At 46.1% G+C, this 15,465-nt stretch overlaps 2 protein-coding genes across 2 annotated transcripts; one reads left to right on the top strand and one right to left on the bottom strand.

Moving 5' to 3' along the window:
* The first annotated feature begins 605 nt into the window (after positions 1 to 605).
* On the top strand, positions 606 to 10,112 carry LOC122366766 (zinc transporter ZIP11-like). The gene is made up of 8 exons (XM_043339330.1): positions 606 to 768; positions 1,075 to 1,309; positions 1,642 to 1,737; positions 2,081 to 2,227; positions 4,239 to 4,308; positions 6,823 to 6,921; positions 7,274 to 7,432; positions 7,896 to 10,112. The coding sequence occupies exons 1-8, from the start codon at positions 661 to 663 to the stop codon at positions 7,972 to 7,974; spliced, it is 993 nt and encodes a 330-aa protein (XP_043195265.1). The 5' UTR covers positions 606 to 660; the 3' UTR covers positions 7,975 to 10,112.
* Positions 10,113 to 11,004: 892 nt separating this feature from the next.
* On the bottom strand, positions 11,005 to 13,502 carry LOC122366765 (alpha-L-fucosidase-like). The gene is made up of 2 exons (XM_043339329.1): positions 12,789 to 13,502; positions 11,005 to 12,192 (listed from the first exon to the last, which is right to left on the bottom strand). Exons 1-2 carry the CDS (start codon positions 13,169 to 13,171, stop codon positions 11,220 to 11,222), a joined length of 1,356 nt encoding a protein of 451 aa, XP_043195264.1. The 5' UTR covers positions 13,172 to 13,502; the 3' UTR covers positions 11,005 to 11,219.
* Positions 13,503 to 15,465: the final 1,963 nt, after the last annotated feature.

The following is a 15,465-nucleotide window of genomic DNA, read 5'->3' as shown; positions in this document are numbered from 1 at the left end:
ACCTAATCCATGATAGAGCTTAGTGGATTTCACACATTGCATACATTAGTGGCGCAAAGAGGAAACTATATTTTCTTTATTGATTTGATGACGTCATAAGTTTTGAATGAGCGGTGAACCGATTGTGGCAGCTATTTGACCGTTTCTAGCCATAATTTATCCTGCAATGCTGCGGAAAATAAAATAAAAATAAACGCTCCACATAGACACCGAACTGCTGATAAAAACATAAAAACAGTTCGAACTTTCAAAATCAATCGTTCTTTTTCAATGACGTCATTATTTGTATTATTTTCCGATATTGTGATAACCGGCAGCTTTGCGGCGTTTATTTTTTTTTACGTGTTTTTGGTTGTGCAGCCTGTAGGTAGGTTTTATGCAGATTTTATCTGGTCAGTAAGTCTGGACGAAGTAACATTTTTCCGGAAGTTACCAGCAAGAGGCTGGTTAAAACTAACAAATTAAATTTCTTTCAAGCCACCTCCAGTCCCTGATCAATGGAGACTGAGACTAGCTAGGTAGGTATTGTATTTCAATTTGGAGTCTATGCATTTCCTTTCATTCCAATATCTGTCACTCTGCTCATTTTTCTGTTCAACAGGCTCTCAGAGCAGCATTCAGCAAATAATCAAGTCACCTAGACTTGAGAAATCTGGTGCCATGATTGCTGGAGTCTCGCCCCTCGGCCAGACATTTCTGGGCACCCTTTTCACATGGGGTGTCACAGCTCTGGGCGCTGGACTAGTCTTTGTACTGTCTGGATCACATGTAAGTACCTGGCTGTATGCCTTTAGCCCTGCACACAGGGATGTTTTTAACAGCTTATGCCTCTAAAGCAAGCTTCTTACAGCAATTTGGACCTCATCTAGGCTACTTCTAGCCCTCAAGGATTTGTGCTGAATAGAAGCAGTGATTGTTGAAATAGTTACTTCTTTTGACCTGTCCCATTTTCAACAGTTTTTGCATTTGTTTGTGCTTATAATGGGCACTGCATTCTCAAAATATTCCTCCTGAATTAAGCTGTCAGCACTGCAGTTTGTCTGATGTCTCTGACATACTTTCTACCATTTGCAGCATGATGTCCTGGACGCCAGCCTAGGGTTTGCAGCTGGCGTGATGACAGCAGCTTCGTTCTGGTCCCTCCTGGAGCCAGCCCTGCAGATGGCAGAGACATCTGGCGGATACGGCGCGAACGGAGAGTTCGCGTTTCTGCCGGTGGCGGTGGGCTTCCTGGCGGGCGCCATGTTTGTTTCGGGAGCCGATGTTATGATGAAGAGATTTGGAGTGGATTCGTCTTCGCTGATGCTAGGTGAGGGGGGGGACCTGCAGGTCACTGGTCCCCTCTTGGGGTAAGTGAATGATGATTGTATCATGGTCTCGTCTTACCAAAATTTGTATCGTGTCTTACCTACCTGGGATCGAGATGGGGAACATGAGGATACGGATGTGTGTCATGAACGGGCTGCATATACCTAACTTTTTTGCTGTAACTTATTAGCAGTGCTCAAGTCCTATGTCATGTTTGTTTGGTTTATCTCAGGAAAAATCTGCTTTCAATACGTTGCCTGCGATCGGGCTTAAACCAAACCCTCGTCAGTAAACACTGACCTGAGAATAATCCGGTGTTTTCTGCTCTCTCAGCATCTTTGGATGACGGTGAAAGAGAACATCGCAGCCGACGACGAATGGACAGTGAACGGGGCGAGGATCTTATCGAAAACAGCGGCATGTTGTCAGGTATGGTGGGAGAAATAGCAGTGCGTGCTGTACCCTTGCAATCTAAGCCCAGTCATGAGGCGTTTACCAATAAACTGAGTGGACAAGTGCAACATCACAAGTGCAGACAGCGATGCACTCAGCTGCAGCCCCCTGATAAATCGTGCCTGATCTTTCTTGAGTAGTTGATGACGTCATGATTGCCTGTGCATTTCCTGTCATATCTGCCTTGTACTTATTTTCAATTCCGAGCTAATGCCCATTGCCCAATGCCCAGTCTTTCCTCTGTTCCGGCATGATCAGCGATCGCAACTTACCCCTGGCGGCAGTTATCCTAACTACCATCTCCGCTCCCCGCCGACAGATGGCCTGCGTCAGCGCCGTACTCTGGGGAAAGGGAACGGCGACGGCGCGTCTGCCGGTCTGGATAGCCGGGAGGAGGAGGACCTGTCGGCTCGCTGGAGACGCATTCTGCTCCTGATCATCGCCATCACAGTGCATAATATCCCCGGTATGTATGTATGTATGTATATGTATATTGTATTAGCGAAGCATTCCAATGATGGATTAGTGTCAGCTTCTAGTCAATGACAATAGTAAAAACATATAAAACACAAGCACACACACGCATACACATTGTACTAAAATACCAAAACGCTAGTCACATGTCGAGTTTAAAAGTCGTAAAAACTCTGCTCTAGTTCGAGAGCCGGTGGTGGCAGGCGGCAGGCGATTCCAGGACGAGGCCGCTCGGTACGACAAGGCCCGGCGCGACATAGACAGCCGGTAAGCCGGCAGCTCCAGCACACCGGCACACGTTGCCCGCGTTGAGCGCTGCGATACAGCGGCTCGCCGAGTGAATAGGGAGCGGATCGCCTCCGGAGCGCAAGGGTCACTCAGCGCCCTGAACACAGTGGAGCAGTCACGGTGGACGACAAGATCAGCAATGTCATGCCAGCCGAGGGCTCTCAACACCGGTGAAATATGTTCAGAAACCCGCGCTCCGGAGACGACCCTAGCACCAAAATTCAGGACCTTCTGCACCTTATGTAAATGACAGCGAGCGGCCCCGCCCCAGACGGAGAGGCAGTAAAGGATGTGGGGGAAAACATGGCACTGGATAAGGAGCTTACGGGTCTCGGGGGTAAGATGATGACGAATTTTATACAAACATAGAAGGATGGAATTGCACTTTTTGACAACATTTGAAATGTGCTTTTCCCAGGATAGGGTTGAGTCGACCGTCACTCCCAGCATCTTCACAAAAGGGGATGGTTGTAGTGTGTGACCGGATATGGTAAGGGAAAAGGATGAGGTTTTCTTGAGGTTCTGGCCAGTACCCACAAGAAGCAGGGTGGTCTTACTAGGATTCATTTTCAAGGAATTGGATGTGTAATAGGACTGGACAGCGAGCAAGGTGTCTTCCTGTTGTTTTTTAAGGACAGGTAAGTCAGTGGGAAGAGCGGAATCGAGGAGTTGGGTATCATCCGCATAGGAAATGAGCCGTCCATGAGGAAGGTAGGAAGGTAGGTCATTTGTGAAGATGCTGAAGAGGATTGGGCCGACCAGGGAGCCCTGCGGAACGCCATGGGACATAGGAAGGGATAGGGAGCCGCCTCTCACCACCTGCCGCCGGCCACCGAGGTAACTCGCGAACCACCCGGGGTCAACACCGTACCAGCTCAACTTGGACAATAAAATACCATGGTCAACACTATCAAAGGCGCGACTGAGGTCCACCGACGTGATGGCAACAATGTGACCCTTGTCGACGCGGCGCGTCACCCACTCGACAGCGTCGGTGAGAGCATCCTCCGTTGAGTGATATCGGCGGTACGCATACTGAGATGGTGATAAAATAGAGGACGTATCAAGATAAGAAGCGAGCTGATTGCAAACCACCTTTTCACATACTTTCGATAACACTGGTAAAATTGATATAGGTCTAAAATGAGTGAATTCAGCTGAGGTGAGTGAACTCAGCTGTGCACAGTTGTGCATGACGGTCGCAGCAATTGCAAAGGTGTGTGTCTGATGAGCAGCTGAAACACCATGAAAGAACTGATTTTTTTTTGTATGTTCTATTTTCTTTCTAAGTGTGTTGCTTACTACAAAAAAAAACGTGATGCAGACAAAAAATTCAGGGACACATTGATAAATGATGACATAGATTGGGCGTCATCCGTTTTCTACTGCGGGGATACGGCACTTGGCTCAAGGCATGGTTTTGTTTTGGACCTTTTCCTGATCCTCGCTGGGCTGGATGCCTATATCAAAATGTCGGGCGTCTCATGACACAATCACCCTCTTATACTCCCTCCCCCGTGCCGTATTAGTCTGATATGCTATTTCCCTTCGTCATTTCAGAGGGACGAGAACTGAACCCGTGGTTCCCATTCTGACCTCTGTCAATCATTAGAATATTGTGTGCTCGTTGTTTTTCGCTCGAATGCATAAAATCCCGATCTCCCCCCAGTGCCGTAACGTTCTGGTCTGATCTTCTAATCCCCTCGTGGTTCCAGAGGGACTGGCGGTCGGTGTTGGGTTCGCCGCTGCCGGGAAGACGGCGGGCGCCACCTTCGAGAAGGCCAGGTGAGTTGTTTTAGACACATTTCAGTGGAATTATTCGAATGCCCTCGTTTTAAAGCAAAAGATCTTCTTTTGTTTTGCTCAAGTGTTGAACGCTCCTTCCTTGGTGCATGTTTTTTATCTAGAATTTTTAAAGAAGAAACTGCATTAATCAATCATGAGATGGACCATCCGTATGAATGGCAGTATTTGTACAGTGTCCTGAAATTGATTTTTCGGAGAGTGTGATTGAAGCCGCAAGGACGTCACTATTTCAAAAGGACGTCGATATCGGTGCGGAGCCTAAGCCACTGAAAATCCCTTACCTAAATCTCTTAAAATTAGCGATTTTCACTGGCAATGTTGACTAATAGCACCTCAAGGCATCTCAAATGATCATATATATGTAGACACAAAGTAATGCCAGTTTACCCCTAGTACAATACAAAATTAAATCATTCACCACAAACACCAAAACAACACTTTGAAGATGTCTAGTTCTTGTCCATGATCGTACACAACAGTCAACAACAAATATGCTTCAACAAAAATCAACCCAAGAGCCAGCGGCTATCACTAAATATTGACGTCATAAGAGGGACATTATATCGAGCAAGAGGACTGACGTAAAAAACAGACGTCCAAACAAAGAGGTGGAAAACAGTTCGGAAAATTAATTTCCATAGCTTCCTGTTATGAAATTCAATTAAGAAAACTCCAAGTTGGACGCTGAATTTTTCTTGGCTGGAAAAAATGTGAAATCATTGTGCACTTTTCAGTTTTGTACCGACGTCGATTAAATGGGAATGACAAGGTCAATCGACGTCCCCAACATTGCGTGTATTTTTTAAGCCAAGGACGACATACTTGAATTAATACTGTTGAAATTCGGTAACTTTATTTTAATTCAAACAAATAAACACTAAACTTTTTCCCCAACCACTACCAACATATGCAAAATTAACTACTTTTGAAGGACATGTTCCAGGGGCAGCGCTACCCCGTTACTGTGACCTTCTGAGGGGAAAAAATAATTAAATATGTTACAGTAGTTTGATACAAAAGGTATGTTGCGTGCTTATAGATAAATGTCGAAGTAATATATTCGCATGATAAATTTTTATCTATACACTCCACAGTTACTAAAACTGAAAAGTGGAAAACGATGTCCTCAGATCCCTCTATTCCGACATCTTTTCTCCTTCATATGGCAGCTATTACCTTCATATGGTAAAAGAAAACCTATCCATATCTGACGCACAGAAAACGAACATAAAACCGCGTTGTTTACTGTTGCGGCAGTTGGCCAGCGGTGTAGGAAAGGGGAGTTGAGTGTAAGTGGGTTTGTGAGGACTTAGGATATATTTGTTGTCATTTTGCATAGCCGTGTTTTTAGGCTACAGAGGTGATATTTCTTTTTGTTAGTTTGCTTTTGGTGTTCGATATACCTGCCGACTTTTATCCCGATCCGTAAAAAAATGTCAGGGACGTCGTTTGGCTTTCCGGGACGTCACAAAGAGAATCTGTTAAGGTGTGGGTTTCCACCCAAATTCACGAAAATCAGGACACTGTATTTGTATTCGTGTATGTCCTGCATTCAAGGTATTCTAACCACCCAGTTCATTGCAAGTCACTGGCAGATTTCAAAGTTTTTATTTAAGAGTCTAGATTCACGAGTGATTCTCTTCTTAACTCAGAGTGCGATCACCTTTTCTGCTTCATCAAAGCCCGAAACATTCATTGATTTCATTGCGTGACAGCTGTTTTCCTATAACCATGACCAACGAGCCTTCAATTAGGCTCTCCTTGAGCTACTGCCACCTCGCGGCAGACTCTGTAGGCTGTGATATAGATGTCGCCACCTCCGCTGCTCCACCGACCCGTCCACCGATCTGCTATGCGATCGGCTGGCGCTGGTGTCATTGAACCTGAATAAATGCGGTCGCATTTATACCGACGACGGCGGTGGACGGTGGCAGCGGCCGACCAAGGCCGTTACCGCGCGCCCCGGACAGTGGCGGCGCCAGGCGGCGGGCGGGAGGGGCGGTGACAGGGGCGGAGGCAGGTGTCTGGGAGAAGGGGGCGGGGGGGGGGGACTGATGAGGTCTGATAAAAACGAAAACTCATGGGCAATGGATATTGAATACCTTGAATTTTTTAATTGCCAGTTGATGGCTTGGCGAGGTGTTTAAAACGTGCTTGAAGCCCCGGTTCCTAAAGGAAATATTATAACAAGGTGGCGAAAACCTCGTGCTATGCGATCTTATTGTTATGTGATCGCCGAATTTCTAATGAATTTCGGTTGCTAAGATCAGATAAAAACATTTTTAAAACACTGCAGTATTTGTTATGAATGAAATTAATCCGAAAGGACAGAATAAGCCTTTGCTACCATTTTCCGGCTCTTTGTCATGATGCACCCACTTTTTAATGACACTCGTCGAACATAATTTTCCTCTCCCGACCAACTCTCCCTCTTGCCCCACCATTCCCCTAGATACTTCCATTTACTGACTTTCCCTTCTCTTTCCCCTTCAGGAATCTAGCGGTCGGTATCGGCATTCAGAATTTCCCTGAGGGACTGGCGGTCAGCCTACCCCTGCGAGGGGCGGGCATGTCCAGCCGGCAGGCCTTCTGGTGAGTGTGACTGCGGGCTGCTTCAGAATAGAGACGAGGCTTAGATCAGTTGGCTATGGAGGGGAAGAATGGGGGGGGGGGGGGATTGTGACTGGGGGGTTGTCTTTTCAATGTGGTGAGAGAGTTGTTAATATATATTTTTTTTGTGTTTTAGAGTGTATGGGCGAGGGTGTCATTTCATGTGTCAATGATGAGAGAGAAAGGAGGTGGTGTTTGTCCTGTACGTGAGCTTAGTTTGTTGAAACGTTTCGTGATAGTTCACCGACCCCTCACCTTTTTCTTCTCATTTTCTGATTACCTGCCATGTTTTTCTCTCTTCTCACTCCCCCCCCCCCCCCCCCCCCCCCCCCAGGTACGGGCAGCTGAGCGGTATGGTGGAGCCAGCCGCCGGAATGCTAGGAGCCGTAGCCGTCTCACTCGCCGAGCCGCTACTACCGTATGCTCTCAGTTTCGCCGCTGGAGCCATGATATACGTGGTGTTTGACGATATTGTGCCCGAGGCGCAGACGCGGTGAGTAGAAGTGACATACTTGGGTAAAATGACGCTATAGGGTGCATGCATATACAGACGAGGCGTGGCATTTGTGCGGAGAATACGATGTTGAGTGCAACGAAGTGAACCGCAAGTGATGTTTGCAAACAAAAGTTTTTCCTATTACATTAAAAGCTCTGGTCGTTCATTTACGGTTAGAGCTGATGTTAGACTGAATGCTGGATCACCACATTATTTAGGCATAATGTACTTATAGCGTTCATCATTTTTTGTTTAGTATGTGCTGGCTTTCTACTTCGTTTACCAGCTTACTACGATCAAAAGATCATAAGGCTCCTACATTCGATTCACCTTGCTAAACCTTTCGAAGATCATTATGTTACAACGTGCACCCATCCCGTGCATGAGTCGCTATGTTCAACCACTCGACATGTTCAACTCCTCCCCACGTTCTAAAGTTCACCATGCTCTTCCCCCACAGCGGGAACGGTCGCCTGGCCTCGTGGGCTGCCATCGTCGGTTTCCTCATCATGATGTGTCTGGATGTCGGCCTCGGCTAGCGGTGACCACAGCTGCCTCGTCATCTGCTGGAGCATGATGTCCTGGGATGGACTTAAGGTTACCTCGCCATACGGCCTCTACATAAAGGGCGGCTAGTTGGGTGTGAAGACGTTGAAAAAAGACCTTGGGCTCCCAAGGGATGATGTCCAGTTGTGGGGATGAAGTGGGAATAGTTTGGGAAAGTTTGAAAGAACGTGAAGTTGGTTTTGGTTTGTGACTTTTAGTTGTGTGACGAATGGTGCTTATGTGCCTACCTTATTCTTAATGCCTGCATTTGCGGGAGCTGGTTTTGGAAAGGCCGCAAGCGATCATTCGTTGGCTTCATATTACATGATAAGACCTCTTGCGATGCACGCAGTGCTAGTGACCAAAAAGCTTGATCTGGAAATGCCACTTGATGTGAGAATCAATTAGTTGAGGAAAATAATCGGATGACTCAAAACACCACGACTATTTCGTCCTTTCAATAATTACGTCAATGGAGAAAATTTTGTCTCCAAGTGGATATGACATAATATCATTGATTTGATGGAACCATCCATTCTTCTTGCAACGATTTTAAATGAGTTTACTTTCATGAATGTAAACATTCTGCAAAACAGATCTCATCGGAACAAAACATTTCCCACCTAATCACTGCTGCTCGGGTCCAGCTATGTATAATTTGCGGGAAGCTATTTACAATGATGCGTCACTGTTGTCCTTCTTGACTTATAATGTTGAGAAAATCATTGCCCTGTTTCACCGTTGATAGCAGCACGCTACTATGAAATTGCGCGAGCTGACGTAATGTGATGACGTCACACTAATGATGTTTCGTGTAATCCGTGAGCTTTTTCATAGCTACGTTTGGAACAGAGTTGCTGTCTCCTTGAATGCGTTTGATACATTTATTTGATCGCACGGCCGTGAAGATGTTAGCAGCAATATTTGATGACATCGCACAGTTTGACGACGCCATGGTTTGTTGATGTTTCCATGGAAACCTAATTTGACACGTGTGATTTGCAATTTGCAGCGTGCTGCTATCACCGATGAAACAGGGCCCCGGTTTGTTAACAATCTAGGTGCTTGTCATTCTGGGGCGTCGTAGTGTTACGGAAGCCCATTTCATGTTTGTGTGGTGCTTGCCAGTTTCGCCATTCCTAGTGCGAATTGCATGTATTCCTTTTGCAATAATTCACCCAAAGTTTGTGCTTTGAAACTCTTCCAAACTTCATCCCTTGTTCATCCTGTATTTAGGGCCTTGGTTCATCCCAAGTTTATCCCTTGAATCTGTTCATTTAACTATGGCCTGTCGCTTCAAGTGCGTTGCTGAAAAATTCCACGTGGAATTTTTAGGAAGTATACCCTGACAATTTTCAAATTTTTCCAAAGGATTCGTCTCGTGTGGTATATATTTGGAACTGTAACTTGGAAATGTATGCCATCGTTAAATCCGTTAAATAGGCAGAGTATAGTGTGGTTGGCTGCAATTTTGTGTGGGGATGGAATGTTATTTCCGAATTACATTGTGTTTCGCCTGCGTGTTTGGTAGAATAGGATGCTGTTTATTTTGCTGTGATATAAAATGATAAGTTGGCTCTTGTGGAAAAGTTCTAGACGCTTCTTAGTGTGAACTGAGAGTGGAAGCACCGTGCCTTTGCGTGTTTACAAAATATTGATATCGCTACATTCCAAGTGTCCTTACTGTTGGCAACATCCATAAGGCCTTTGTTCACACGGATGTGAAACGTTATTGCACATATTTCTTATTCTTTGTATGACAAATTGTTTTTGATTTGAGTTACCCGAAGGTAGACGTCTCAACTCAACTTCATCACAAGTTTTATTTCATTCGAGGTGCAATATTTGATGTACTACAATATTGTATTGACATGCATAGCATGTAAGCAATGGTTAAAAAGTAATGGTTTTTCGATGAGGTGTTGATGATTTCATCTCACTTTCGGCTTGCTTTTCGCTTTATGCTAATCATTGTTACCATTATCGTTAAAGTCGTGTGAGAGTCTTACGAGGTGAACGTTATTCCAAGATTACAAGGTGCTCATTGGCCATGCGTATGCGATGTGTTCTTACTAGTGGACATACCAATCAACTGTGCCAGATATGACAAAATACACAGACAACGAATCAATTGTTTGTAAACCCAGTCTAACGAGGGTCTAACGTTGATATCGTCTCAGTGCTGCTCGGAAGGGGTTTTTAAAACTCGGGCTTAGAAAAAGGTTTGACGCAAACGGGTGGTCAATTGAAGTGCCCAGTATGCCGTGTTTCTATCCTGTTATTCTTTTTTGTTATAGGATTAGGCTCATCCACATTTCGGCTGTGCATTCTCCGTATAGCTTGGTCATAGTTGTTATAATGTGGTCTGAACTCTGTGAACACTGTGTTTGGTCGTCGGAAACCTCTCGACGTGTTTGGGTGAAAGCATAACGTGCCTGGAGAGGATGAGAAGGGTTCAAAACCAGCGGGAATGTGCAAAAAAGACGGGAGGTCAAAAACATACCAATCAAACTAAGGACATGACTACTGAAGCAGAATTCTTACGAGCTGAGTGAACTGATTCTGTCTGTGAAACTAATTTGTGACCTCCATTGTGGTTTATGAAGTCAGTATACCAATGCTCTACCCTGGCTCTACCCTATTCTCCGCTAGCAAAGTATCTGTGCAAAGTGGGGCTCTTAACTCCTAACGTCAATAAACAGTGCACACAGCAGTGTCTTATCGGACGATTGCCGTGGTGCCCGGTTCTTGACTGATAGCATGTCACGAGCCTTGTTGATGTGTTCGATAATGTGATGCTTTGACCCTGGCTTTGTTTGTGTTGAAGACTCGAAAGTGCGGGTGTTTTTCAGTGATAATGTGCCTCTGTTGTTCCTGACCTAACTTTACCTGAAACAGCCCAGCAATCTTAGTTTCTTAGCACTTGAAGCTACGAATGCTGTACCTATATACGGCCTTGCTCTGTTTTGCCAACTGAGTTCAAGTGATGATATCACTCATTTTCATTCTTGTTCAACGATGCGTTCATCGTTCAACGCCTTTTATTTTCAGGAACTTTGGCGATTTCATATCAGCTTCTTGTTTTGGCAGCACTTACATCTTGCACGATATCTTGATCTCTTGATCTCTCACGTCTCTTTCATATAAACATTTGATCGTAGAGATTATGTTGTAAGTTCTAGAGCATCACATTTTCATTCGCTCGCTACCCATCGTTAACCTACAGTCTGTTGTCTCCTCAGGGTTCGAACTTAAAGACCCATGCCCACTGACTCTTCACCTTCTGCAGGGGAGGGAGCGTTACCCTCCCGTTCTCCACCTCCAGTACCCCATCGTAGCCCAACAGACGACACTCAGTCACATTGGGCGCCGATCCCATCGTGATGAACCCATCCGTGGGCCACTTGAGAGAAATGCCGTAGACATATCCTTCTCGCTGCGTGTACCATACGTCACTGTTGGTTGGATCATGTTGCACTGTCCATGGCTTGGAGGAATAGATGGCTTCTCCGTTTATACCCAGCCATTCGCCGAGCTGCGTGAGGCGTTCTTCGAAGATTGGCATGATGATGCCGTCTTTGGTCGGTCCGACGTTGATCAGCACGTTACCTCCACAGCTTACGGTGGAAACTACTTGGTAGAGGGTATTTTCAATAGACTTGTAGCTGGCCAGAGGAGAGTCTCTGCGGTAGCCCCAAGCGCCGTCGAGTGTGAAGCAATTCTCAAACTTGTGATCCTGTAGGGTACCAGGGTTGTAACCGTCGTGACAGGTATAGTAACCGCCATGTTTGCAATTTGTTCCCGATCCCCATCGGTCATTCGTTACAACGCTTTCCTTTACAGGAGAATCATTGTAGAGCCACGCAAGAAACTCTTGGGAGCGCCAATATTCGGGCATGCCAGTCCAGTCTCCGTCAGACCAGATAACTTCCGGATGATACTTTTCCACCAGTTCCTTCAACTCCGGCATCGTCTTCATTGTCACGAAGTCGCTTCGGTTGTAGTAGCGGTCGTTCTTGTACAACGGGTTGTACCACTCGTAGAGGGAGTGGTAGACGCCGAAGCGGAGGTCGGTGCGATTGCGCACGGCAGAGGCTAGGTCGCCGACGAGGTCACGTTTGGGTCCAACGTCCATCGAGTTCCAGTTCCAGGAAACGGCGGAGGGCCACAGGGTGTAGCCCTCGTGGTGCTTGGATGTCAGAACGACGTACCTGAAGAAACGAGAAACGACTGTCACGACGAGCTGCGATTAGCCGAGCACCGAAGGAAGCAGGGGACAAAGAAGAAATAAAAAAACGTTTGTGTCGTGATATGTGAACGCCCAAATAATGTGTCTTGATTTCAGCGCGACTTACTGGGAGAGTTGAAGGTCTGAAAACCAACGGGGGAGTGCATAGAACGCCAGCTTGAAGATGTTTGACGTGCCAATCAAACTACGGAAATGACTACTGAAACAAAGTATTCAAGAGCGGAGAGTGGATTGTTTCTTGCCATGAAGATACACGGACTAAATGGTATTTTCTCAGCTAGCATGGCAACGCCGATCAATTGTTAATTGCGAGACTGAGAACTAGAAGCTTAAATGACGGCAGTTGTAGGCGAGTGTTTGCATTCTAATGACAAATTCATTATCTGATAGCGTCACAAAGCGTTAAAGCTAGAATATTTCATCGGTTTAACTATTGTTTAGTTATGATGTCACAATAATAATATATAGCATTTTTCTTACTACCTCGAAAAAAAATGTAATGCAGCATGGAGACTGGAGAGAGTCGTCGATACCAAGCACCAAACCCCGGTATCTCACCTGGCACCAGATTTCTGCAGCAGATCAGCCCAGTGGTCGGGGTCAAACAGCTCCGTCGTGAACTGCGCAGCAAAATCCTGATACGTGAATCCCGGACGATAATTCTTCTTCATAAACTCGGCGAACTTGGCGTGCTGCGGGTCGAACGGGTCCTTCCAGCGGGTCCAAAACCACTCATCACCAAAACTTGGCACTGAGTAGACACCCCAGTGGAGAAAAATCCCCACTTTTGCTTCATCATACCACGAAGGAAGCGGTCGCGCATCGAGGGACTTCCAAGTGGGAGAGTACTGCGCAGAGGTCACTTGCGAGGTCATAGCGAAGACCAGAAGCAAGGTCAAGGTCGCGAGAGGGGTTAGGGTGGGTTCACGTTGACGCGTCATGGTCGCGCCAGTGCAGCACGCGGTACGCTGTGGGGACACCGTTCGCGCATGTGGTGTGACCACAGCGCAATGGTGTAGTGTTTGGTTTATCAAGCCCCGAAGTGGGTGGAGGGAGGGAGAGAGGGGGTGTAGAGGCGGAGCGAGGATAAGAACTATGGGGGGCAACGACACACATGTTGAGGTAGGGGGTGATTTTGTGGTTGATATGAGGCGAAAATATGGTCGCCGCGGTGGGTTTATGGGTGAATAATTGTCTTCAACTTTGTGTTGAAACGGGTAAGGTAAACTATCAGCGAGGGATACCTACGAATGCTTTTTTGGTCGGTAGGTATAAGATACCGGTACGAGAGGTGTCAAAAGAGAACAGCGGAAAATGGCGGAGACCGTCGTTCGCTCAGAGATCGTTTTCAGTAGGGGAGAGTGGGGAAAGATGCCCAGGGGTTTGTAATGTCATAAATTATTCGAAAATGACAATCGGAAAGCAAAAACTTGGAGTTTCAATGGTAGCCGACATCATTTTTATCCACAAAATACCACACTTTTGTGCTTGAAATGTTATAACTTTTTTGTTATTGATCATTTTCCTGAAGTAGTGAAAGGGGGCATCTTACCCCAGAGGGTGGGAAAGACGCCCCCTGGGGTTGGGTAAGATGCCCCTCCGCACTATAAGTGACAAAAATGGGCACGTGAATTGCCTGAACGAATCAGTTGCACTCGAGCCTGCGGTAGACACTTAAACGCCATCATAAGGGCCCTAAAAAGTCGTCGTGAGGGGCTTCAGAGGTCATCGTGAGGGCCATCATAGTCCAGCGCGGCCAAACAAGCCTCCGTGGTGACGTTCGGAGACCGTTGTGGGGCCCTTATTAGGTCTTAATGAGACTTGAGGCCTGAGGGCCCTCAAGACCATCGTGGGGACCTCAGATGCCAGCGCGGCCCGTGGGGTCAGCGTGGGAGCTCTCAAAGAGTGTCGTAAGGGGCATCGGAACCAATAATGGGACCCACAGATACCGTCGTGACTGTGAGGGCTCTCAGAGTCAGATGCCGCCCAAAAAATCGGCGTATGGGCCAAGAGACCGATATGGCGAGCACCTGACCGTATTGGACTCTCATGATGGTCCCAAATCGGCTTTTGTCTCTCTTCACAAGTATGTACTAAATGATCCGATGAGTTCCTTGAAGGATTTAGGGGGGCGTCTTTCCCCATCAGGTCAGGGGGTATCTTTCCCCAAGGTACCGAATTGACATTTAATCAGAAACTTGTTAATACTAAAACTACACCCTGAAACAACTAGTTGGGACAAAGTACACTCATATAAATGTATCACGACAATAGCAAGGGACTTAATTTTGTTTACAATTTCTTTGATATTCACAATGTTTTGACACTAAAATATTTTTTGAAAGCAGCACATATAAAACAAGCAATCACTAGCCTAGCCCACCGTTGACCAACTGAGCTTGGCAAATTTTTGTGCAGTTAACAAGGAAGTTTTCCGCTTTACGCTAAAAACATTAATTTCCAGGTAATATTTTTTGTTTTGCCGTTAGAGGGGGTGGGGCGTCTTTCCCACCCTGGGCATCTTACCCCACTCTCCCCTAACGTTGAGTCCGAAGTCACGAAGAGGTTTGAGAAAGTGCGGTGACTGTTTCCATCAGGTAAAAAGAGTAGCTGTTTGAGAAGCCTGGGATATTCTTTCCGGTCCATTTATTGACACTACGCGGTGGTATATACCTTTAACCCTCGCGCTTACAGAGAAGTGGACGAATGGACCCCTTCCCGCGGTCTTTGGCAAACAAATCAGTCAAAAAGCGGCCGATCGCGACGAAACTTTCAGTACCTACTACCTACCCTCGCGTTAAAGGGACCCTCCCACCTTAACATTAGTTTTGAGTTGAGATAGCCAAATTGGTGGCCATGACCTGCAAATACCGGTTTGGACACTCACAACATCGAAAAATGCTTTAATTCGAAGATATGAAATTTCAAACTTGCAGTTTTCGGATTCTAAGGGGCTAATGCATTGGAATGCCCCCTTAGAATTTGTGACGTCAGCGGAGATCTAACGATTTTTAAATCTTAGACTAAAACCATCGTTAACACGTGGTGGTATACGCTGCTTTGCGCGCAACGTCTGCCGCACTTTAGGGCTGCCAAATTATTGCTTCCAAATAAAGTCGCTAGTAACAGGGGAGATCCCAAAAAGTAAACAAAAGTAAAAGCCTAATATCTTGAAAACCAGTGAATATTTTTCGGTGAAATTTGGTAGATATTCGTTTTCGCTCTTTCTGAACCA

The sequence above is a fragment of the Amphibalanus amphitrite genome, unplaced genomic scaffold, assembly GCF_019059575.1.
Source record: "Amphibalanus amphitrite isolate SeventyFive unplaced genomic scaffold, NRLGWU_Aamphi_draft 000829F_arrow, whole genome shotgun sequence".
Lineage (NCBI taxonomy): Eukaryota > Metazoa > Arthropoda > Thecostraca > Balanomorpha > Balanidae > Amphibalanus > Amphibalanus amphitrite.
This window is presented reverse-complemented; position numbering and strand designations above follow the sequence as displayed.

What these genes read in the sequence shown, in the direction of transcription:
- LOC122366765 (XM_043339329.1), bottom strand. Translation starts at nt 13,171, where the DNA reads ATGACGCGTCAACGTGAACCCACCCTAACCCCTCTCGCGACCTTGACC. An exon ending in CTGCAGAAATCTGGTGCCAG is followed by an intron (nt 12,193 to 12,788) that starts GTGAGATACCGG and finishes TCGTTTCTTCAG; the next exon opens with GTACGTCGTTCTGACATCCA.
- LOC122366766 (XM_043339330.1), top strand. Translation starts at nt 661, where the DNA reads ATGATTGCTGGAGTCTCGCCCCTCGGCCAGACATTTCTGGGCACCCTT. An exon ending in TTGTACTGTCTGGATCACAT is followed by an intron (nt 769 to 1,074) that starts GTAAGTACCTGG and finishes TACCATTTGCAG; the next exon opens with CATGATGTCCTGGACGCCAG. An exon ending in AAACAGCGGCATGTTGTCAG is followed by an intron (nt 1,738 to 2,080) that starts GTATGGTGGGAG and finishes CCCCGCCGACAG; the next exon opens with ATGGCCTGCGTCAGCGCCGT.